At 40.0% G+C, this 23,304-nt stretch overlaps 1 protein-coding gene across 12 annotated transcripts in view; it reads left to right on the top strand.

The window, feature by feature from the left end:
- camk2d2 (calcium/calmodulin-dependent protein kinase (CaM kinase) II delta 2) overlaps nucleotides 1–23,304 on the top strand; it is a 33,324-nt gene that overhangs the window by 1,031 nt on the left and 8,989 nt on the right. For 7 of the 12 annotated variants that reach the window (XM_088303334.1, XM_088303332.1, XM_088303336.1 and 4 more), the window contains exons 2-13: nucleotides 3,104–3,198; nucleotides 13,358–13,417; nucleotides 13,996–14,050; nucleotides 14,505–14,570; nucleotides 15,020–15,092; nucleotides 18,434–18,536; nucleotides 18,645–18,728; nucleotides 18,912–19,006; nucleotides 19,580–19,702; nucleotides 19,784–19,867; nucleotides 20,116–20,158; nucleotides 21,821–21,861. In XM_088303334.1, coding sequence (XP_088159460.1) covers nucleotides 3,104–3,198; nucleotides 13,358–13,417; nucleotides 13,996–14,050; nucleotides 14,505–14,570; nucleotides 15,020–15,092; nucleotides 18,434–18,536; nucleotides 18,645–18,728; nucleotides 18,912–19,006; nucleotides 19,580–19,702; nucleotides 19,784–19,867; nucleotides 20,116–20,158; nucleotides 21,821–21,861 — 922 coding nt within the window. The remainder of the gene's footprint in view (nucleotides 1–3,103; nucleotides 3,199–13,357; nucleotides 13,418–13,995; nucleotides 14,051–14,504; nucleotides 14,571–15,019; nucleotides 15,093–18,433; nucleotides 18,537–18,644; nucleotides 18,729–18,911; nucleotides 19,007–19,579; nucleotides 19,703–19,783; nucleotides 19,868–20,115; nucleotides 20,159–21,820; nucleotides 21,862–23,304) is intronic. The other 5 variants (XM_088303335.1, XM_088303333.1, XM_088303340.1 and 2 more) reach the window with 1 other exon arrangement.

Here is a 23,304-nt window from a genome sequence, read left to right as displayed (position 1 = left end):
CATTCACGGATGACTTGCCCAAGCACTCCTTTCTCAGTGTGTGCAAAGCGAGATGAAGCAATTTCTATCCATAACCCCCCCGCCGCCCAGCCTTAAAGACTGAAAGTTTATACTTCTTATGAAAATGAAGTCCAATCAGCTCTAAAAGCTTCCATGTATGATACATAAATGTGCTGTGAGAGATCATCAGGTGTGCCATGGGAAATCATCCAATTTCACTGAATTGGTCTGTAATGTGTTTACTAGAAATAATTCGTCTTTGTTCATCTAACCGTATCTATGCTAGCAATGTTTAGTGACAGGCAAAAAAGCAGTTAAAGCTGCTTTTTTGTGACATTTAGGTTATGTTACATATGTCTAACCTTATAACATAGTCATGAAATCATAATTGTGAACGTATATACGGGAAACTCATCTAAGTCATGAATATAAAACAAAATGTTTTTGTGACGCAGCATAATGGCATATTCTCACGCTGCCGCACAAACTAGTCCATTGCGTGGATCGTAACCTCGAAACTCCGTATGTCGCTATAGTGTTGTGGTGAGATAATTTAATCGAATGACAGTTAATTATTGCAGTTTTAGTTAACAGTGGTGAGGAATCCCGAGAGATTTTCAACTTGCAGCATGCTTATGATGATGAACCTAATAATTGATCAGATGGTCATTGAGAATTTGGTTGATGGCGTGCTTAATCGCGTGTCGAAGCCCAAAAGGATGGAATACTGAATCAATTTAAGGATTCTTAATGTTCCTCAAGGAAAATGTAGTCAGAGGTGTATCTCTAAGGTGGTATTGTATTTTTATTTATAAAGGCAGAATTTCTGATGCAGGTCGGGATGGATCATCTGAGGATGGATTGAAAACAACAACATTACAAAGCTGATAACCTTGAATTCTCCCCCTACCTCTCCTAAACTAAAGCAAAGCAAAATATTTCAAGCCACGTGGGCGCGTTTTACATATTGTGACGGTACCCGTCTATCAGAAGCATTCATAGAAGTCTCCTAACCCCTCCTGGTATGCCTTTGTCTCGATAGCTTTTCCGTCACCAAAACATTTGCTGTCAAGCGAAGCTCAGCCACACACGCAGATGCACTTGACACGGCTCTTCACACTGAATTCATGGGTAGACAAGTACAGGCGTTATGTAACATGTTACGCTTTTAACATTTCTTCACCAAATCCCTTATAAAATGGAGGTAAGCTTTAGTGGCAAGCTGCTCACTTAGCAGAATACGATATAGCAAGCTACACATACCCCCCCCCATCACAATGTATTTTTAGCGTACTTCAGCACATAAGTCAGTCGTACAATCAGAAATGATTTGCCTAGCTGTCACCTGAGGTGAACGCTATTAGAAACACTCCGATCACCTTCATCCACGGGTTTCAAATGTCCTCTTCTGATATTTCTGGTCAGGGGGTTCGAAAACGTCTTGCGTAGCGGAGGAGGAAAAGACTGGATTGGAAGGGAGGGGAAAGTGCACAGACCGAGATGAAGGATGAATAGCAAAATGCTTTGTGTGTGTGACGAGCTGAGAGGAGCTGAGGCAGGCAGTCCTGTCCAAGACTGCATTTAGAGATGCAGCTCCCTCAAATATAGCTAACCTACTTTTTGGTGGTCTTCACGCATGTGCCCCAATCAGCATGACAGCACACGCTCGTTGCAATCATTTACTAACCACCTTTGTCTGGTCTAATGGTCTGATTTTACACCCCCCCCCTCCCTATCCGTTGGGACGCTGTGCACCTGAAATGAAACCAGCTGCGCGGCACCTACAAAGCACACCTTTGCGATGCTGAAATGCGACTGTAAATTATTTATTTTTAACTCGGCCAACTCAGAGGTGAATCCCCCGTGGCAGCTGAGCGCCGCTTCATAAAGTTTGACAGGCTCACTGAATCAAGCTTAATCTAAAACTACAGCTAACTACCCATCGCTCCTGGTGCCATTGAAGGTTGAATTACACTGCCCATTTTTCTCCCCCTTGTTGGATTCGAAAAGCTATTATCCATTTGCGCTATAACTTGAGCACTGTCATAAAACATACAATGTCAGAATTTTGCATTTCACACCTAGGCCTTCAGTGAAGTCTAACTTGAATAAATCCCCCTCATAACACCATCATTTATGACACCATAGCTGGACAAATAATTTACAGAAAGACACTTACATAGTTCGGAGTGACTGTTGGAAGACCGAGCTTCTCTTGAAAGGTCCGTCTTGAAAATTGCCTCGCAAGTGTATCTGCAATTAAATCCACACTTTTCCCTTCTTTGGTATTATGGTTAAAAAAAGAAATACATTTTAAATTGAATGAAACTAAATTTTCAAACGGTTGAAGTTACGACTTCCGGGTGTGTTGATTTTGCATAGCACTGCCCCCTCACGAGTGAGTAACCAATCACAAAACGGGTTCATCACCTTCATCGTAAGGCCAGCGAGAAGGACTTACGGTCATCAACTCGTGATCTGATTGGCTATTGCAGCTGTTTATCTACTGTAAAAAAAATAAAAAACTCCCGCACGATTATATCTGAAGTCCTCCAACGAAGAGTGCGTGCGCCTGGTATTGTGAAATCTGCCTGGCAACATGAGCTAGCTGAATTCTGATTGGATAAAAACTCTCACTTAAAAATACTACACTAGAACATGATATGACATCAATGTGAAGAATATGATAATAATTTCTTGATTATGTTAGGCCAGCAGAGAAGGCTTTGACCGTCTACCTCTGCTGAGGTGTGTTTCTAGTATTAATTTCTTCACATGATGCGAAACTAAGTGTCAGAAATATCACAGTAGACTGATACGCCTTGCACTTGTCTACCTGATTATACTGTCCAAATGTCACCTTAAGATTGTGCAGATACCGAAAGCTGCGGCTGTGTGTGACGTCTGTTTACTTGACAGCGATAATACCTGTTACTAAAAATAATACCAAACATAAATTATGTCATTGGATTGCGGTGACTCCCCTGCTCCCGATGAAAAAAAATCAATGTTGTATTTTTCTTTTTTTTTTTTCCTTTTCTAATTCTGCCTTGTTCATGATACAGATTCCACCATGACCAATTTTTGATACTGTTTTGTCCAGGGGAGCCTTTTCTGTGGTCAGAAGGTGCGTTAAGATCTCGTCTGGTCAAGAGTATGCGGCCAAAATCATCAACACCAAGAAGCTCTCTGCCCGAGGTAGGCTGCCGACACAAACAAACATGCGCAGTGGCACTCGAGGAGAACACGTCCCATGTGCAGCCGAGTTAAGCGTGCCTAAAGTGTGAATATTGCAGCCCCTGGATGATGGCGCTTTGGGTTCTGATAGAGAGAAAGTATGTATTTGTAGGAAGGAGGAGGCATAGAATCACCGTGATTTTTACCTCAATCATGTTTTTTTTATATGACTTGCGCACAAAAAAGGGGCTGCATATTTCTCATGTGTGTGCGCGTGCACATGTGTTCTGAATCGATTCAGAGTACTGGCTGGTCTTGGCATCCCAGGGGCAGATCTCTCACAAAGCCGACCCAGTTCTTTCAGATCTGTCGCTGTAATTGTAGCCACTGGCCTGGTTGCTTGCAGGCTTTAGGCTTACATATGCACATACGTGCGTACGTACATGTACAGGTACATTCTTACACTTTATTACACATTACCTCACGTCCACGTACATATACATGTGCATCTCTCCAATTGAAAGATTCGAGTTATATCTCAATACATGGGGTGCAATATGATTCAAGAAAGGGTCATTTTCGAATAGAACGATTCGATTCAGTTCATTGTAGTGGGATTCAAATTTGATTCAATATGTTCTGGCCTGGTTCGTGAGGACATGAAGTCATGTGCGGTGAATTTCTTGTTGTCATTTCGCAATATGAGTGGACCCGAATGTAGGTTACTGTAAATGTGGCATTTTCTTTAAATATGTATATATATATATATATATATATATATATATATATATATATATATATATATATATATATATATATTTGTCGAAACTGGACCAATTTTATTCCATTGGATTTGATTTGATGCACTTATTTAAATCAGTCACAAATAAATTGACCCAGGGATCAGAATGCGGAGTAACTCCTGGCATGCCTTCATGCTGCTGTGGAGCAACGGCTTCTGTCTCTGGCCATTGTACTGTGGCCTGGTATCAAAAATTGAATTGGAATATGAAACTGAATTTGTAAGAAAAAAAAATCTTGTTATTTTCCACTGCAGGGGTGTCAAACTCATTTTTGTCACGGACCACGTTGTATAGTTACAAAAGCTCAATTACTGTGTTTTTCTGCTATTTTTTTCTCCTGGAGGCTTAACAAAAGCTGGCACTCTTAAGAATATAAAAATGAAAGATCGTTCAAAAGCCGTTCACAGAACCACGTTGATCAGCCAGAAATACATTATCAGATCAATTTGATCAACATTTCCAAATGTGCCGCGATGTCAAAAGCAGCATGTCTGATCCAGAACGGATCCCCCAAATGTCATGTTTCACTCGACCATTGCGATTATGCTCTTCCCACCTTCTGCCTGTGATTTGCATATTTCTTCCAAGACTAACATGTCACCATCTATTCCTGTCTTCATCCCCTTGTCACACCATGTTTCAAACGTCCTCTCTGACTCCGCCTCTTTCTTTCCGCAACAATTTGCTCTTTCGCTCGCTCATGTGATCCCGGAGTGCGCCATTGGTAATAGACACCTTTGCAGCAGGATCAGTGACCTCCACATGCATGCTGGGATAGATTTAAAAATAACCGCAAAGGGATACCTCACCACATATGCATTCGGCTCACACACACACACACACACACACACAAACACACCCACACCCCCACACACCCCCACGCACTATAGCTCTGCTTTTTCCCTCCATTTGTGTGTACATAGCCGGCATGCTGGCGTGTCAGATATGGTCTTACCCTCTTTCCGCGATAAGCCCTAGAGTTGCATTGCCGATTTCCTTCTCTCTGCCAGGATCAGGGCTGCCCACCCCCACCTCCTCTGACCCATTACCTCAGTGTGTTTGTGTGCTCGTACTTGCCCAAGCATTTCTGTGTGCGTGTGTAAATTTAAAGAATTGAAAAGGGTTTAGTGTGGGATTGATTGCTGGAATACAGTGTATCGTGTTTTGTGTTTCGTGTTTTGCATGTACACGAGTCCTTCCAATCTGCAATCCTGATTATGTCGCGTTCCAATAACAACAGCAGATGAGTCAATGCATGAGAGGAAACAGGAAAAGGAGAGGAAGCAAAAGCTGGGAAGCGAATGTGTGCATCACAGTATTCAACGTGTGTGTGCGCGTGCACACGCCATATTCCTCACAGCGTATCTGCGCTCTCCTCTTATGCATGCATCAGTGTCATTGCGACCCTGTCTGCCAGCTTTTGTCACTTCGTATTTGCTCATGATGGGCAGCACGGGGCTCGCCCCGTGTGTGTTTGCAGTGCCTCATCTGTTTATATGTTTGTTTATATGCATATATGTCTCCATGTTTGTGTGTCTGTGCACTGACTTTACTTCTTGGCTATGTGACTCTCAGCTGTTTGTCCAGGCAATAAAGGCGTCTCACTTTTGCCCTACTCACGTGTAAATGTTGCATAACATTATGGGAGAGATGCTAATAATGACAAGGCCGCAATTTCAAAGAGGTAGACGTGACATTAGTTGAAATAACACGGCTAGCATTAAATTTGTGATGAAAAGGTGAAGATTTTCTGTTGTCAACCAGTGTTATTTTATTTGAATAATGCTGAGGTGTCATGGTAAAAGAAATGACGCATATAGCACAACCCCAAAAGTATAGACGTCACATAAAGATTGGTTCTCCTGCTTCTTCTTCCTTTCCTCTGTCTTATCATCTGCCACTGCGACTGTGCCTTAGAAATAATAATAAAAAAAAAAAAGAGGAAGAGGAGAGACAGAAGGGATGGGTGGGGGAGAGAAAGTAGGGAGAGATCGGGGCTCAAATGACTCACCGGGTACTTGAAGCTAAAAATATGTTGATTTTTATTCTCTCTCTTTCTCTCTTTCTCTCTCTCTCTCGCTCTCTCTCTCACACATTCACGCACAAGCTCACACACACACATATGCACGTGCACAAAAAAAAAAAAAAGCCAGGTTGATTTGATTTGATTTATTTCACTCACTGCATACAAGTCTGGCCAGCTGGATTTCAAGTGTGAAACTGTGAGACTGAATCACAAACTGCAAGAAGCGCATCCGTCTCTTTTAATCACTTTCTTAGTCCAGGAACTATGGATTTTGTAGGTTAAAAAACTCCTTAGATATAGGTTGCATTCAAACAAATGATGTTGTTTATTTCATATTGGCGTACTAAAAATAAATAAATTAAAAAAAATTATAATAAATATATATATATATATATATATATATATATATACACTATATTAATTAAATATATTTATATGTATATTTGTCTTTTAATTTGTGCGCTAATTTCCCGCTAATTTATTTTACACCATATAGAAAGCGCCTAGTTTCAGCTCCAGCTGTTGTGTTGTATTGTATTGTATATAATGTCATTAAAATGACAGTTGGACTTATAAATTTAAAGTAGTTCATGTTTAAATGTTACAACACACGGTGTAGTTAGTATAAATTAAATAGTGGGGACACTGTTTGGACGGTCCACTGGCTTAAAAAAAAAAATTGAGACTTTGACATGCTCAGAGCCCATACTTTGGTGACAGATTTTATTGGTGGACCATCCAGCACATCTCAATTTGGTAAGCCCTATCATCAGTACAGTAGTAATGTTACCATGCATAGTTTTGTGCTATGCCTGTACATACTTGCATGTGATTTATTGGTTTGACCATTGGTATTTACTGCTGTGGCTTAAAGGTAAATCACACCTCGCATCCGTGAAACCAGCCTTGATACAAAGCCAATATTCTTTACTTTAATTTTGATTCTCCCATATCAAATTCTTTCTATTTGAAAATAAATGTCGCCATTGAAATATAATCTCATATCTCATAAAACGAAAAAGAGCTCACATAAAGTTTCCTTTATCGGCATGAGAAAAACGTATCGAGACTAATTCTCAGTCTTCATCAGCCTCTTTGATCCGTTTCATTGAACCTTTGCCCTAAACAATCAAAACTGTCCTCATTCCTCCTTTTCATTGTTCTCTATACCAAGTGGTTCCGTAGTTTTAAAAATCTTCAGTCCGGTCACCCTCGCTGAGTGTCGGAGTCGTGGCATTCACAACAGTCCGGAGTGATCATGTATTAATAGACTGAGGACATAGATATGACGAGGCAGCGAATAGCCCTGTCACCTCGCTCAAAGTGGGTCCCGTAGAAGGCAGGGGACGGATGGTCAATTACGATGTCAGAAGGAGCTTGTTTGGACTATTTACATGAGCACACCGGCACAATCCGATGTGACCCAGATGAAATTCTTCTTCTCGGAGAAGAATAACGTTTTCATTTTGTGGATGTGGTTGATATAAAACGCTTGCATTACATCTCAATAAATCTGAAAGGTGTACCTTATACCGTGAGCGTTGAGTGTCTGGGCATTGTGTTGGTTTTTCTGCAAAGATGTCTCTTGTGTTGAATTAAGATGTTTAATTTGTAGCATTTGTCATCTGTAGGTGTCGTTGGTATGTTTGCACCATTTTTACCATTCATCTAGTATGTGACTGCGTGTGTTTGCATGTGTGTGTATGATGCATATGTAGAGTACATTACGAGGCTCCCAACGCGACTCTGGGGACAGTTTTATCTCTGACACCAGCCACATTTGGTTTCTCCTCCGAAGAGAAAGCAAGGGAGTAATCAGTCTCATAATTCTTCCTCTATTGGGAACTAGAGGAGAGTGGCAGCTTTTCATTGTCCCTCAGGGTTTCATTAGAACCGCTGGCTTCTGCAGGGCTAGGATGCAACCATATGGAGGAGGACTATTTAGCCGCTGGCAGGCGGAGGATGTCGCAGTTACCACACAACATCGTTTTCATTTAAACACTTAATTAAATTAGATGAAAGCAGTTCCTGATGTGTGTGTGTTGGATTTTGTTTGGGGTGGGGGGTGGTGGTTGGTTTGAAACAGAATATGAAATTGTTCATCAACTACTTAATTGGTAATGAAATATACTGAAGAAAGACAAAATATGGAAAAACTGGAATCATGGTGACTCGTCCAGGTAGCACTCCGCCTTTTTGCCAACCATCTGGGATAGGCTGGAGCTCACCCGCAACTCTAATGAGGATCAGTGGCAGAGCGGCAGTTGTTTGTAGCAATTTTATGCAAGAAACCTAACATGAGACAATTAATTTACAAATCCGAACTTTACCTCGACAGAAAAAAGAAAAAAAAAAACAACTTTTCTATTTACTTAACATTTTTTTATTAGACTTTAAGATTTACAATAAATTAAAATTTTTTTTTTATGAATATGAATCACATATGAGAAAACGGAAACATAAAAAAAAAAAACATAACTTAAATGAATTTGTCAATGGGAAAACCAAGTTAATGTCCGACCACATAAGTTAATGTATCTCGACATAAATCACAATAGTAGGATGCTACTTTAGTCAACGTTGTCGGGCGTTACCGCACTTAAGTTAATGATCAATATCGAAACTCTGTAAGCAAGCCTTTATAACTGTCTAATTTGTGTATGATCATTGGTGGATTAATGTGACAGCGATAGGTTAGTGATAAAATAAAAAGCCTTGAATGCATATTTTCAGGTTGTTCATTAGTCTGCACTTCGCAGGAAGTCAAAGTACTGTAAAAGCTTGCAACACACACACACACACACACACACACTTAGAGCTTGACACACTGCAGCAGTGTGGTGAGATGCAATAATTGAGTTGTGCTCCAGAATTGGTTGAGGAGGTAGTTTACGTTCATGACCTAGTTTAACCCAAACTAAACTTACAAAAAAAATATGCAATTTCAGCACGACATAAAATTCTATTATATGAGTATCATCCAAAATTCTGACATTATAATAATATTGATCGTGATGCTCAATTTTGATTGTTAAAACAATATTAATTACAAATAAAAAATATTATTGTGTTAGCCACAGTGATTGCGTCATTTGTTTACATGTGTGAGGCTCATCATCATTGAAGGCAATCGTAGTGCGGCTAGATATTGAGATGAGATTCTGCAACCAGTGGCAAACCAGTGTCTCCACAACCAGGGACCTAACTCTCCCCTCCGAGATAACAAGACACACAGAGCGGGGTTTATCAGAGTGCGTCCTCCAGAATTTGGGCGTGGAGTCCTGCCCTCAACTCCAATGAACACTTGTGGGGTCAACGTGGGCGTACTGTTCGTGCAAGTGTGACCAACGCAACCACGTTGGCTGACCTGCGACAAATGCTGCTTGAAGAATGGAATGCCTGTGACCAGCATGAGGAGGGGGGTGCCAAGCTGTTGTGGCTCAATGTCCTAGGTGTCAAACTATGGCCCTCGGGCCAAATTTGGCCCACAGTGTAATTATATTTGGCCCGCGAGGCTATACCAAATGACTACTATAACATTTTACAAAATCATGATAGTAATTTTAAAAAGTAAACATTGTATTGCATCAATAGAACCACTTATAATAAAAATTTTCAAAAAAAATAAAAATTAATATTGTTTTTAAACATTAAATGCTGGCCCGCGGCTTCGTTCAGGTTTTACTTTTAGGCCCACTGTGTATTTGAGTTTGACGCCTCTGCTCTGTCTGGTTCTTCCACATGCTACAGAGGCTCCCAATTGGCAAATAAATAAGTTGCTTTTTTGCCATCATGTTGTTTCTTCAAATTTCAATCATCAAATGCACCAAACAAGAGTCAATATCGACCGCAAAATATGCTGTTTAGTGTTAGCGAAGAGAATATGAAGCAATGGGTAATAAATAGGCTTTCTAATGGTATAAGATTGATTGCCAGGAAGCATTGTTAAAACAAACAAATAATCTGCCAAACACAAATTTCCTTACTTTTTCTTCTGGTCTTCCCAGTATTCATTCACTCGAGCTTGCATCCACAGCTGTGCAAACTGTTGAAAATTGATAGTTCGTTTGCATGTAGGATGCACAAGTGTGATATGTAATCTATTTTATGGGAAAAATACTGCATTAATAATTGCTGCAGTATATTATTTTGGAAGTTCTCAAGTTCTGCAGAGATTCTTGCATGCTCCAGACAGGTATAACTACTCTGCACTGCGTATTGTCAGCATTTCACATAAAATGTTGGATGCGGTTTATGGAATATAAGCCGTTAAGGGTTCGTCTGTCTTCACTTGTGTAGAGTTTGATAGTTTTGAGCAAACTCTCAGTGTCGGCTATTTGCATGCAAGGCTGGTTCCACTGCAGAGAGAGGAGAGGAGAGACCTGCCAGCTCTGATTGGTTGTGGAGTTGCTAGACAACAGATGTCCAGCAGGCTGGGGAGTGGACTACCTGTGGATGATTGAAAGCAAAGATAAAAGGGAAGGTGGAAAATGAACAAATGGATGAAGGAAGTTTCAGTGTTTGACAAACAAAGCAGGAATTCACTTATTTGTATATTTACGGTTTATTTCGGGAAGCATCTGCATCTATTTCATTTAGCCTTCAAATGACACTATAGATAATAACCACACATACAGTTTATATTGATTACCAACAGTTATAAGTATTTAATATTTTTTAAAATATTTTTTAAATATTTAAATTCATATTTTTGACGTATGGTGTGTGGGAATGTGTGTGCGTGTCCTTTTATGGTCAATGGTTTTTACCTAATATTCAATATATTAAAATACATTATGTAATAATTTACACTGAAAAAAAATCCTAAATCATGTTAAGGTACACCGATTCAGAATAAATTGCTCTCATTGGCATGGTGGCCTCGCATAACCCCACAGGCGTGTTTGTATACTAGGACGCCTCTCATGTTGTTTGCATGAGCATGTGCAAACTTTGATGCACAATGAAATGATCGCACAATGATATTTGTGTTATTTATTACTTTGACTTATTTTGTCTGTTTTATTTTGGGATTTTGCAGACTGTCTTGAAAGTATATTCAACTCAAAACATTAGTTAAAGTTCATTATTGTTGGCTGATATAACCACTTAACATGCAACTAGACACGGACATCTAATTATTTCATTGATCATTAAGAATTTGGTCGATATTGTGGAATTTAATGTTGATTTATGATATCTTAAGGTAATGGTCACAACTTAAAGAGCACTACTTGTTTGATGAAAAACAACAAGTCAGCAATTGGAAAGTTGAGTGACACCCTTTCCAACAGCCGTAACATTATTCTTCTCAATATGACAGTGCCTTCAAGGCAAAAGTTCAAAACTTTCAGAAAAAGGTGTGTGGAATTCCTGTGTGGAGTGTGTGAGTAATGGTTGTTTGCCTGTGCCGCCTTGCGACTAACTGGCGACTAGCACAACATTTGCCCTGCCACTTGTCGAAAGTCAGCCGCATAGGCTTGAGCTCACCCACACCATTATTGAGGAGGCAAGTGTTAAAGTAAATGAATGGATGCCGTACAAAGGGATTTAGTGTCATCAAGTTACAGTGAAAGACTGCGGCTGAGATGAAGAGATACGTAAGTGACCTTGCTGAAAGGGTTCCACTAATCATCCACTGATGCAATGACTGAGCGGCCCTTGTCGCCTGCCGGGACACGCCTTGTCACCTGCCTACATTTGTCTTTCGGGCTAATGCTACATCGCAAAAAAAAAATGTCCTCAACTGCAATACTGCATCAAGCAAATCACATGTACTTAAGTAATCATGCTATCCTCTTTAATTTTCTTTTATGCAGAAGCCAACATATGCCAGAATGTCACGATATGCAATAAGAAACAAAATTAAACAAATTTGTAAGGCACATATGCTTTAATTAACTCATTTAATCCCAGAAATTTTCACTAGCGGAAACCCCTCAATTTCAGCGTTTTTCTGGATGTTGACTGATTTTGCGAGCCCAACAGAATATTGTGTTCTAATGCTATAAAAAAAAGACGTATAAATACGTCTTTGGGAGGTAGGGACTACATTTTTGATAACGTATATGTATGTCTTATGGATTGAATGAGTTAAAAGATGACTGGTTTATACTGAAATGATAGAAAGGATAATGAATGTAAGATTAACAAAGCAGCTGGCACAAATCCACCTCCTTGTCCATGGCTCAGGGAGGGATGCATCTGTGTTATGATGGTCTCGTCTTAACCGCACGATTCTCGGCATTTCTCCTCTAGATTTGCTTTCTGTGTGACAAAGATATTTCACCCAGCTTTACCGTAAATAAGCTGCATTCTCAATTTTGCATGCTGCTCTGGGAAGATGCAGCACATAAACAAACACTAATGATGCCAAGAAGTCAGCTGGTATTCTGAGCTGAACTCATTAGAAAAAAAAACCAAGAAGAGCAGAAGAAGTAGAATAGGGTGGGAGTAAAAAATAGGTGTCCTATTTTATTTTGAAAAAAAAAAAAAAAAAAAAAAAGTAGAACCCTCTGCTCTTTTTCCCTCTCCCTCCCTCTTCTCTTGCTAACTGTGTCCCGAGGCAAAGCTGTGAAGTGGGTCGCCTCAACACCGTGCTTCATCACTCATTTTAACCACAGCGCCTTCCAATCGTTTATTCCAAATGGGAATCAGCAGATTTTGTGTTCCAGCAAAGTACACTGACTCACATCTTCATAAGTACTCTACAACAGCATCCCCAAAACAAGAGCTGCATCCAAAATTATGCCTAATTAAAACTGCAATGTTGTGTACATTCTCTAGATTTTTCCACTACTACTGGAAATAACAAAATGGGCCAAAAATGGCGTCCCTATCTTATATTGAACCATTAAAAAACATTGACTAAGTGTTGAAGATGTAAATCAGCGGATGGGGAACTTTTTTCTTAATTGCCACCCCTTTGGATTTGGGATTTGGGGGGTCTCAGAAATCTCGAGACCCCCCAGGCACTTGGTGAGCCCGCCTTTGAAAAAAAATTACAAACACATTGATAGAATCAACTGGCAAACATTCGGAATCAATTAATGAACTTATCAGACAGCAACAGCTCACTTTGAGTCGTGACAAAAGTGAAGGTTGATGTCCACACTGTGGTGCTGCTGTCTGTTACAGGCACTTTCCCAAGAACACGTCAGGTCACATTATTTTGCCCAACACTTCCGTTCTGATAAGGGAAGAGTTGCACAAGCCTGCCACACACACGCACACCACAATGCAGAGACAACAATGCAACCGACGCCACGTCAGATGATTCAGAAAGCCAATCACTGCACTAAAAATAACTCAGTGTTTTTCTGCGTTTCTGTCGCTTGTGTTTCTCTTTCAGATCATCAAAAGCTGGAGAGAGAGGCGCGGATCTGCCGTTTACTGAAGCACCCCAACATTGGTGAGCCGTGATTGCTGACTCTCTAAATACAACATGTAGATGTGGTAATCCCCAGTTGTGGTTTATCTGGACAGGAAGCGCCTGAGAGAAATAATAATCACACGTGATCACACGTGATTTGTGTGTGCAATCTCTGAGCTGAGTCATCAAAAAGACACAGCTTCCTTCTGAAACCTTTGAACCCATTGCCATTTCCCATTTCCACATTCAACAAACCATTGAACTATAGTTACAGTAGGAACCTCTGTCACTTTATATAGCGTAAATTCCAGACTATAAAACTACCTGTATATAAGCTGCAGCAGAATCTTTTTTGCATAACCGTGTGCAGACCAAGTCATTCATCCCAATCTTTTTATTTTTTTATTTTATTTATTTATTTTTTTTTTTTACATTTAACATTATAATATATATATTAATATGACATAACCTCTAATTTCAGGACCTTCGTTATTTATTTTGAAATCTAGTCAGAACAGAGCGAAAACCTTGATGTGAAAGCAGCATATTTCTGCTTTTAAAAAAAAAATGCTTTTCCATCTTTGGGTTACACTTCTTTGTTTTCTTCCTCTCGACAGTGCGCCTCCATGACAGCATATCAGAGGAGGGCTTCCACTATTTGGTGTTTGATCTGTAAGTGGCCCATTTGTCGCATGTAAACAAGAGTCTTTTACAATAAAATCATAGTGTTATTTTTAGAAATTTTTAATATGTAATATATATATATATATATATATATATATATATAATTTTTTTATTTATTTTTTTGCACATCTTTTGAATCTCACCACCATATAAAATCTTCGAAAATCTCAACATTATGAGAGGGAAAAAAATGAAATTAGTTCAAAAGATTTTTAACTGAAAAAATGCTTTTACTATAATAACTTGTGCATCATATTTATATAATTCATAACACATTCAAATTTTCTTGTCTCTATTCTAATGTTTTTATAAGTAGCAAATGACAATTAAAACATAACCTAGGTTACATGTTTCTCGCATATAATCATACATTTCATATTTGACAATTATGAGTCGTCGTATTGAATAGAGACACGCTAACGTGTTGTCATGTGTCCATCAGCGTGACGGGAGGGGAGCTCTTTGAGGACATTGTGGCCCGTGAATACTACAGCGAAGCTGATGCCAGGTAACGCGCCCCTTCGTCTCAGGCCGCTGTGCGTGTTTGGCTTGTCTTGCAGAAAGCAACTACGCGTGGGTCTTTGTGTATCGCTGTGTTTCACGTTTGGTGGGCTCTTAGGTGTGATGCAGCTGCCTCTCCTCTGAGGCATCTCAGAGAGCTATTTATAAAGGTGATTAACGACATATAGCCTCCGGTATTAATCATACACTGCCGACCTCACCGCGCCAGCTATTCCTCCAGAGACGGTGGGAGGACGAAACACGGGATACCAGTGTTCTTGTGCCGTAGCTTTGGTTTGTCTCCAACATCATACATAAAAGTCTGATGAAGAGCACATGATGAATTGCTATGGGCTCGTTTGCTCGCTTCTCCTTCCTCTTCCTGTCCTTCCCATACTTACTGTATTATTATATAACATTGGTGTATGCTTATTCCTGTTCTCCTTCTGCCCTCAGCCACTGCATCCAACAGATTCTGGAGAGTGTCCATCACTGCCATGTTAATGGGATCGTCCACAGGGATTTGAAGGTTTGTATGTCCCCGCCCCTTTTGTCCTTGGTTACGGTCTCCAACTTCTGTAGGAGGCAATTATATTCAAAGAACGTAGGTGAGGAACAACATTAAGAGGTATAGTATAGTTTGACATTTCCTCTTTAGGCACAATCTAATGAGATCCAGCACAAGCGCGGTATAGAAACTTTAGAAGCTAATGGTGCTCTGGTTTTAATGGCACTGTCAGAGTTTTACCTTATTATTATACATTGTTATTTTACATTATGTTTTTTTTGTTTTAGTTGTAATTTTCAGTGGTGTAGCACTGCATTTAATTGATAGGTATTTGTATTTTTTTTTCTATCTGATGTATTGGCCCATGAGTGTATATCTTCAACACATTTGTTATAAGCAATAATATATCTTAAAACAGAGTCCATAACAAAAGGATCCCTTCTGTCTTTTATTCCTTTAATCGTTACTCATTTTAATTTTTTAATCAAAGGAAACGCTCGATTCAGTGAGTGAAATAGCTGAAAGTTATTTTTTAAGGGCCCATATCATGCTAAAACAACTTTTGCGCTTCTAGCCAATTTGAAATGTTAATTTCTCACACAAAACACATGCCAAGTGATGTTTTCCTCCAATCACCTTATCAGCAACAGCTGCGCCCAATCCAAGAAAACGACTGGGTCCTCACATTTCTACCTCATAAAGTGAGGAGCCACCCCTTCACACCAAACGCACTTCCACTTCCTCGAACTGCCTCCAGTTCTTAAACACTTTAATTTTTGCATTGGCGTTGGGGACAAGTGCCTCCTTTCACGCATTGCGTTCCATTTTACTTGAATGTGAGGTCTCCAGCCACCAGAGTGGAGTGCTGCTGCTTCCCTGCCCCGTCGGTTGTGGCTCTTGCCTCGGGGATGGCGGCTTTGAAGCAGCCGTCGACCGGCTTCGGACCCCGCAGAATGAAGACGACGAGCCGTTGTAGAAAAGCGGTGTTTCGTGGGTGACGCGCAGCAGCGAGCTTTAGGATGACGTCACACGGGGGAAGTCGGGGTGTTAAATGTTCTGTAAAGCGCTTTGTTACAGCTACAGTTGTTGTGAAAGTGCTCAATAAATACATATGTATAGTATTTTTTTTTTGGTGTACCAGTTGTCTTACTTCCAGGTGACAAAAATAGCCACCAAAATAACTCATATTTCTGAAGAGATTAGATCTCCATTGTGCCACAGGTTATATATAATCATGTATATCAGGCTCAGCAAACTACGGCCCGGGGGCCACATGCGGCCCGTTAACCGTTTTAATCCGGCCCGCCAAACTTGAAAAAAATTTAAATGAATAAACCTTGTCAATGTTTTATTTTCTAAATACTGTGGTTCTTCAAAGACATATATATTGTTGTAATGCTTTTGTTCACTTTCATTTAAAATTAAATGTATTTTCTTTCTCCGATGAGGCGAGGTGACCAAAACACTCCATCCATTTGCTCCTGCTCCAGCCCCTCTGTTAAATTTTAGAACCCATTGTGGCCCGCCAATCAAAATGTTTGCCCACCCCTGATGTATATGCTTATAGTTAACTTTGGAAAGCTTGAAATAGCATGATATGGTCCTTTTACCATTTTTCAGCTCTCACATTGTGAACTTATTCCATGTATATCCATCCATCCATTTTCTATTTCACTCGTCCTCATTGGGGTTGCCATTGAGCTGAAGCCTATTGAAGTTGACGTTGGGCCAGAGGCAGGCTACACCCTGGACTAGTCGCCAGCCAATATGAATGTCACTTTTCAAAAATCCAACCGTCTGTAGTTGTAAACCGTTTCTTGATTAATCACTTTGGCTCAAGACATACTCTTGTCAAGATAAATAATAATGATCATTTTCTAATAATAGATGCAGAGAACTTCAAGTTTTATTGCATTTGTCTGGTTTCTAAATCATAGTGCTGGAGTGACAGGAAGAGACGCAATCACAAATCAGGACCCCCATTTGCATAATTATGTAAAAACCATGCTGCGATTTGAATGATTTTCCTTGGTCATGAATATTCCATCACTCGTCTGCATGCTTAAAACCTCCCGTGGGGTGGTTGTATGTGATGGAAACAGGCAGCCAGAAAGCACTCATGAATATGTTCTAGCAGGTTCCAAACATGTGCGACAGGAAACAGAATAATGCTGAACGACTGTCATCGTCCGCCAGTTTGCACTTTCAGCTTTCAGATGCTTTTTAATTAGCCATATTATGGCGGCATGTCCGTTTGTCTTTCTGAGTCCCAAGTCTGTTCTGTCAGTTTTACAGGATGTTTGTGCTTCGATTTTGCAAATGTTAGAAAATGTATAATTCATGACACAGTGCTGTCTAAAATGGCCCGAGGTTGAAAAAGACCTTTACTGCGTTTCTACCAAACGGTAATGTTCAGTTCAGCTTAGCGTGGTAAACACTGATCTCGCTTATGCTTCTTAGATGGATGTACCTTTGTGGGATAGCTATGTAAAGAGCGTGATGTCATAACATTGTGATGGTGTATAACCAAACAATTAATTCTCTTGACAAAAAAAACAAAAGAAAAACAGGTTTTGTTTTGCGTTCCTCCTACTCCATTCTTGTTGATGCACTGAAGTGAAAATTCGGTGTCACCCAGTCAACATGATGGAACACACAGAAATTGAAGTATACAGATTTGGATACGGTTTAACCGTTTTGACAATGCAAATGTAGATAAATTGTATCCCAGATTACACTGCTTGATGTGAACCTGGCACGCCCCTTCACGGGAAAGGAACCAAATTTGTTAATGCAAGCTTGGTGTTGCATGAGGATGCTTCTAGAGCATATACACGACCAGTGCATCGATTGTTGTGCAAAATCATGTAGGCACTCGTTTTGGCACCCACTCCACCTGTTACACCACCTGTGTCTTTTCCCCGCGATTAACTCTTTGTTCCCACTCATGGACTCAAGGAGTGGGTCGGTATTGGAAGAGCACATTGCATGCGTCTGAATCAGGATGCAATTGCATCCGTCCAACACGGAGATGTCATGAGTGAAGTTTAACTGCACGTAGTGGTTCAAATCGCTGACTTTCATAGAGCTGGGACATGCCCTGCGATTGGCTAGTGCTCAGTCCAGGTTGTAGTCCACCTTTCGTCTTCAGGCTTCTGTTCACCACAACTCTGAACAGCATACGTGGCAGCACGGGAGTCCCCCAAGGCACTGATTTAAGAGCACATGAGTTATTTCACCCCTAATACTTTTGATTAGGATTTGGTTGGACTGTTCTGGTTTTAGATCCGTGTCTTGGGGCCTCATGTTGCAAGGGTGTGTGACCTCTCACCTCTAACCTGTTTGACTCCGCCCCCCTGCAGCCTGAGAACCTTCTATTGGCCAGTAAGCTGAAGGGGGCGGCTGTCAAGTTAGCTGACTTTGGGCTGGCTATCGAGGTGCAGGGGGACCAGCAGGCATGGTTTGGTGAGTATTCGCAAATCAGTTTTGCAAACTGACTCATTTGTTGGTTTGTCAACATCTTAGTTAGATCATTCTTCATATCTGTTCCATGACTTTATTTCACTTCTCCAGGCTTTGCTGGTACCCCAGGGTACTTGTCTCCTGAGGTTTTGAGGAAAGATCCATATGGGAAACCAGTGGATATGTGGGCCTGCGGTAAATAAATTGTTGTTTGTGTGAATTGAAGCAAGCCTCACTCATTTTAAATTCTACAATATGAACATGATACACAAAGAAATCTTTTGCATCTTTCTGATGAGACCGGGCAGTCAGATTTAGATACATTGCACTATTTATTTGCTCTTTGTGTATTAAACTTCAATTGTCATACCACACCAGGAGTGATTTTGTACATTCTGCTGGTGGGCTACCCTCCATTCTGGGATGAAGACCAGCACCGCCTTTATCAACAAATCAAGGCTGGGGCCTATGATGTAAGTTGTTTGTTCCCATATATATATATATATTTTTTTTTTTAACAGTGCTTTATGGAGGTGTGTGCAAGACTTAATAAAATGTCCCGGTTTAACATATGGACGGCATCGGGCAGAATCCTCACATCTCCATATCTATCACTCTTCAGGAAACCCCAAAAAAGATCAATACAAGTCGTCATTAAAGACTAGTGAGCACGGCCGTTCCAGAAGCCGCCATGCAAGATGACGCCATGTTTCACAGATGAGCTTGCGTGTTGGTTTCATAAGCAGATCCATTCTTTTTCCATGATCACTTTGATAGACGTTAATCTTAGCCTCGTCTGTCCATAAAACTTTGTTCCAATGCTTTTGTGGCTCTAATTTGGTCCAATACACACAAGCTCATCTGTGAAGCACGGTGGAGATAATATCATAGCTTGCATGGACTGCTTCCGAAACGGGCTCACCAGTCTTTGTTTATGATGTTACTCATGATGGTAGCATTTTTTTTTAAACATGTCTTGATTAAGTTTGACTTAACCATCTTTGCCGCTGTAAGTCCATTTGTGTGTCTTTGTTGTTGTCCGGCAGTTCCCATCTCCTGAGTGGGACACCGTAACTCCAGAGGCCAAAGATCTGATCAACAAGATGCTAACCATCAACCCCAGTAAACGCATCACTGCCTCAGAGGCCCTCAAACATCCCTGGATCTGCGTACGTGTCACATTACCACATGCATTGCTGCAACTTTTTGCTTCATCTCACTATTCTCAAATGTTCCTCCTCCTTCCATAGCAACGGTCCACTGTCGCTTCCATGATGCACAGGCAGGAGACCGTGGAGTGCCTGAAAAAATTCAACGCTAGGAGGAAACTCAAGGTGAGACGTCTGGCAAGACGGTGTCTTTCTATTTCTGCAACTCCCGTAGCCATCTTTGACTTCTGTCTCTATGTCTTTGACCCTCAAGACACCTCTAACACAACATAAAAGTAATGACTCACTTTCGGAAACCCTCAAAGTGCCAGACTCCCTTTTCTTGCTGTAACCTTCTAATCAGTCATCCTGTCTTCTTCTCCCTTCCTACCGTTATCACGGCCTGCCCTTTCTTTCCCTTCCTGTCACTGCAGGGGGCCATACTGACCACTTTGCTGGTCACAAGAAACTTCTCAGGTAGGTTTCTCTCAGTGTGCTGTTCAAGGCCTTCATAGAAAGTGGAATAAACTGTAGTAAAGCATCTTGGTCATTCTGTACTTTAGTGGTCTATATCAGTGATTTTCAACCGCTGAGATCATCAGGTGTGACACGGGAAATTATTCATTCACTTCCAGCCGAGTTAAAAAAAGGGATCTTGGACGTCTTTAGCCGTCACCCACTGTCTCTATATAAGTGACAGAACAATTATGCTCTTCCTGATGTCGGAAAATCTGACATTTTCTTTTTTGGGTGGGGGGGTGTGTGAAGGTTGGGAAACACTGGTTTTATAATGCGAGTGGACCTGTAAGGACACCTATTGCGTTGTTCGTGCTCGGTTTAGTGCTAATGGTACGTTCCATAGTCATGTGCAATGATAATGCAACATAAAATAATCAAACTGTTTATTCTCATTCTTTCACTTGTTGAACTTCTACTCATGTCTTTGTCACTCCCATTCCCTAGAAGTTACCTAGATATTGGAAATTGAATTACTGGTTGATATAAAGCAAATGATAAATAGCGTAACTCTAAAAAAGGTTTTCCTTTTGTTTCATGTCTTTGAAAATGCCAATTTGCCTTTTAGTTTTGTAGTATACCGTATGTCTTTTCATCTTTATCAAACTAAATTCACCATAATTAAGGTGTCAGCAAATGCAGATTTTTTAAAATGTATTTATTTATTTATTTATTTTTTCAATTACCCAAAACACTTGTGGGGGCATTCCTGAATAAAACAAAGAGCAAACAAAAATGGTCTTAAATTGTTGATGCATTATTATATAACAAAAAGCTGATCAAAGCATTTCATTCAATAAATGTAGAACCTAACTCGGAACACCGTTGATCTGTTTGTTTGATTTATTCCTGTCCAAAGATTAACTTGATGCCCAGATGCCAAACATAAACAGTAGTTTTTCCTTTCTCATATTTCTCCCTGAGCTATCCTCCATCTTTGCCATTACGTCTTGCTGTTTTTCATGACATTTTTTTTCCCCCCAGACTTTTGCCTGCATGTTTTCTCTCTCAATTCTACCGTAAAGTGCCCGAGCATCTGTGTCACTTTTTATTCATCATTTTCTTCCTTTTTTTTTTTTTTTTTTTCAAATTTCTTTCCATTTGTTTGGATTGTGGTTTCAATTTGAGGTAAGAATTCTTGGGAAGCAGGAATGTGCCTAATCATTAATTTGTTCTATTACATTTTCTTAGTCCTAACACGCAATCCCTTACAGTATGCATGGAGACAAAATGATTGATAGGTTAAGACACTGCACGCTTGCAAAAATGCTACTACTGTATACGATTAAAGAAAAAATCTTTAGCCGGATATAGCATGCAGTTTTAAGACCCTCTTTCATCTCTGACAAATGTCCCTGTAGAGGATAAGAGCATGCTAATGTGAGTGCAAATCACCAACTTATCACTCCTCTGGGAGTCTTGGAAATCGTCACTTGCTAAATACGCCCGATCCACTATGCATCCATGTGAGTTAATACCTGGAAGAAAAATAAGCAAATATTTGGACGTTAATTTTGTATCTAAGCACAATCTACTTTTATGCTTGCTGCATGTGAGTGAATCCTGACGGTCTAGAATTTTCGTATTTTCACTGAAGTTTGCTTTCTGTCTTTCGGCCCACAGCAGCCAAGAGTTTGCTGAATAAAAAGTCAGACGGCGTTAAGGTGAGTGGCAGAGTGACGTGAAAGCTTTTGTTTTATGCATTAATTCTGATGGAACGTTTGGTGTCTGAGGAGCATCAAAGATAATTATTATGCATTGTGCACTTAGCGACTTCATCATTCAGGGAAAGTCACGCCAGGTGGCGGGCGATGGTTATTTATTTGCTTGATCTCACAGTGGTGACGCAGACAACATTGGCTGAGGTACATTTCTTGTAGGATCATCCTTTTTTTTTTTCTTCTCCTGGTCGCTCTCTGCCTGACAATATTATCACACTCCAATTTCCATTACGATGGGAGTTAATCCATCATTCATGTGACCTCATCCCATTACAGCGAAATTATACTAATCCTTACACGGTAGTAAAAGAGTCACGGAGTAAAAATGACGTTCCAAAAGGACGCGTTAACTGTATTTTTAAGTAATAATAAATCCAGGTGACATACAGATGTTTTGATTTCTTTTTTTTCCCCCTCTAACCAGCTGGCATTAGTGTGATAAATCAACAAGTAACATCTTTGATCGATTATGTATCTTCAAAATGTTGCAATTATAATCCTTTATTTACTCTACAGGAAATGTTTGAAGTAACTTTAACATGTTTAACTCCCATAAAAGTGTAAAAAGAAGTTAAGGGCTGTTTACAACACTAGTCAACAGCAAATTATAATCAGAGATGACTTTTTGGACCCTATTTTTATTCCCAGAAAATGTTTAGTGCAAAACGCAGTTTAAGCGTGTACATTAGTTTTCTTTGTTTTGGAATATATATTTTTTTGTATGGATAAAATTGTGCATAACTGGGTGGCCTTTTCCTGGCCAATCGTGGCGGCATCCCTCATTTGTATTAAAATCAGCGCGGTTGCAGAAGGATTGTCGCACATTGTTGTCATAGTTATGATACCGCACACGCCTATGCAACACCAAGTGAGGCATAGCACGACTGCCAAATTCTCAAACATGGTAAATATCTGTTTTTATGCCAAACGCAGTCTACTATCTGTGACCAAATTGTCACGTACGTAAGGGGCGCGGCAGCTTCGTGCGGCCAGTGAGGCACAACGCCGTCACAAACTAGCCTTGACTGGCCCCAGCACCAAAATGAAGTTGCGCCCCTTTTGAGCCAAGTGCACGGGCAGCAGTCTACCAAAATAGTGCCTTATGTTTCCTTAAATGTGTTTTATCACTGATTTTAAAATTGTATACTTTTTTTCAAACACATCATTTTTTTTTTAGCTCTTTCAATTTTTTTTATTGATGATTTTTAATCATAAATTTATAAATGTTACAAAAAATATTACTATATTATTATATTATTAGTATTATTACGAAAGCACTGATGTGCTAGAGAAAATACAAGGGCAGAGGTGCAAAAAAAAAATTCAAAAGTGGTTTAGTTGCATACTTAAAAAGATTGGTAAAAATCTGTTGACGAGTGTAATAAG

This window comes from Idiotropiscis lumnitzeri, chromosome 8 (assembly GCF_059441095.1).
Source record: "Idiotropiscis lumnitzeri isolate Australia: NSW breed Sydney's pygmy pipehorse chromosome 8, RoL_Ilum_1.0, whole genome shotgun sequence".
Lineage (NCBI taxonomy): Eukaryota > Metazoa > Chordata > Actinopteri > Syngnathiformes > Syngnathidae > Idiotropiscis > Idiotropiscis lumnitzeri.
The sequence above is the reverse complement of the archived record's forward strand: the minus strand, read 5'-3'. Positions and strand labels throughout refer to the sequence as shown.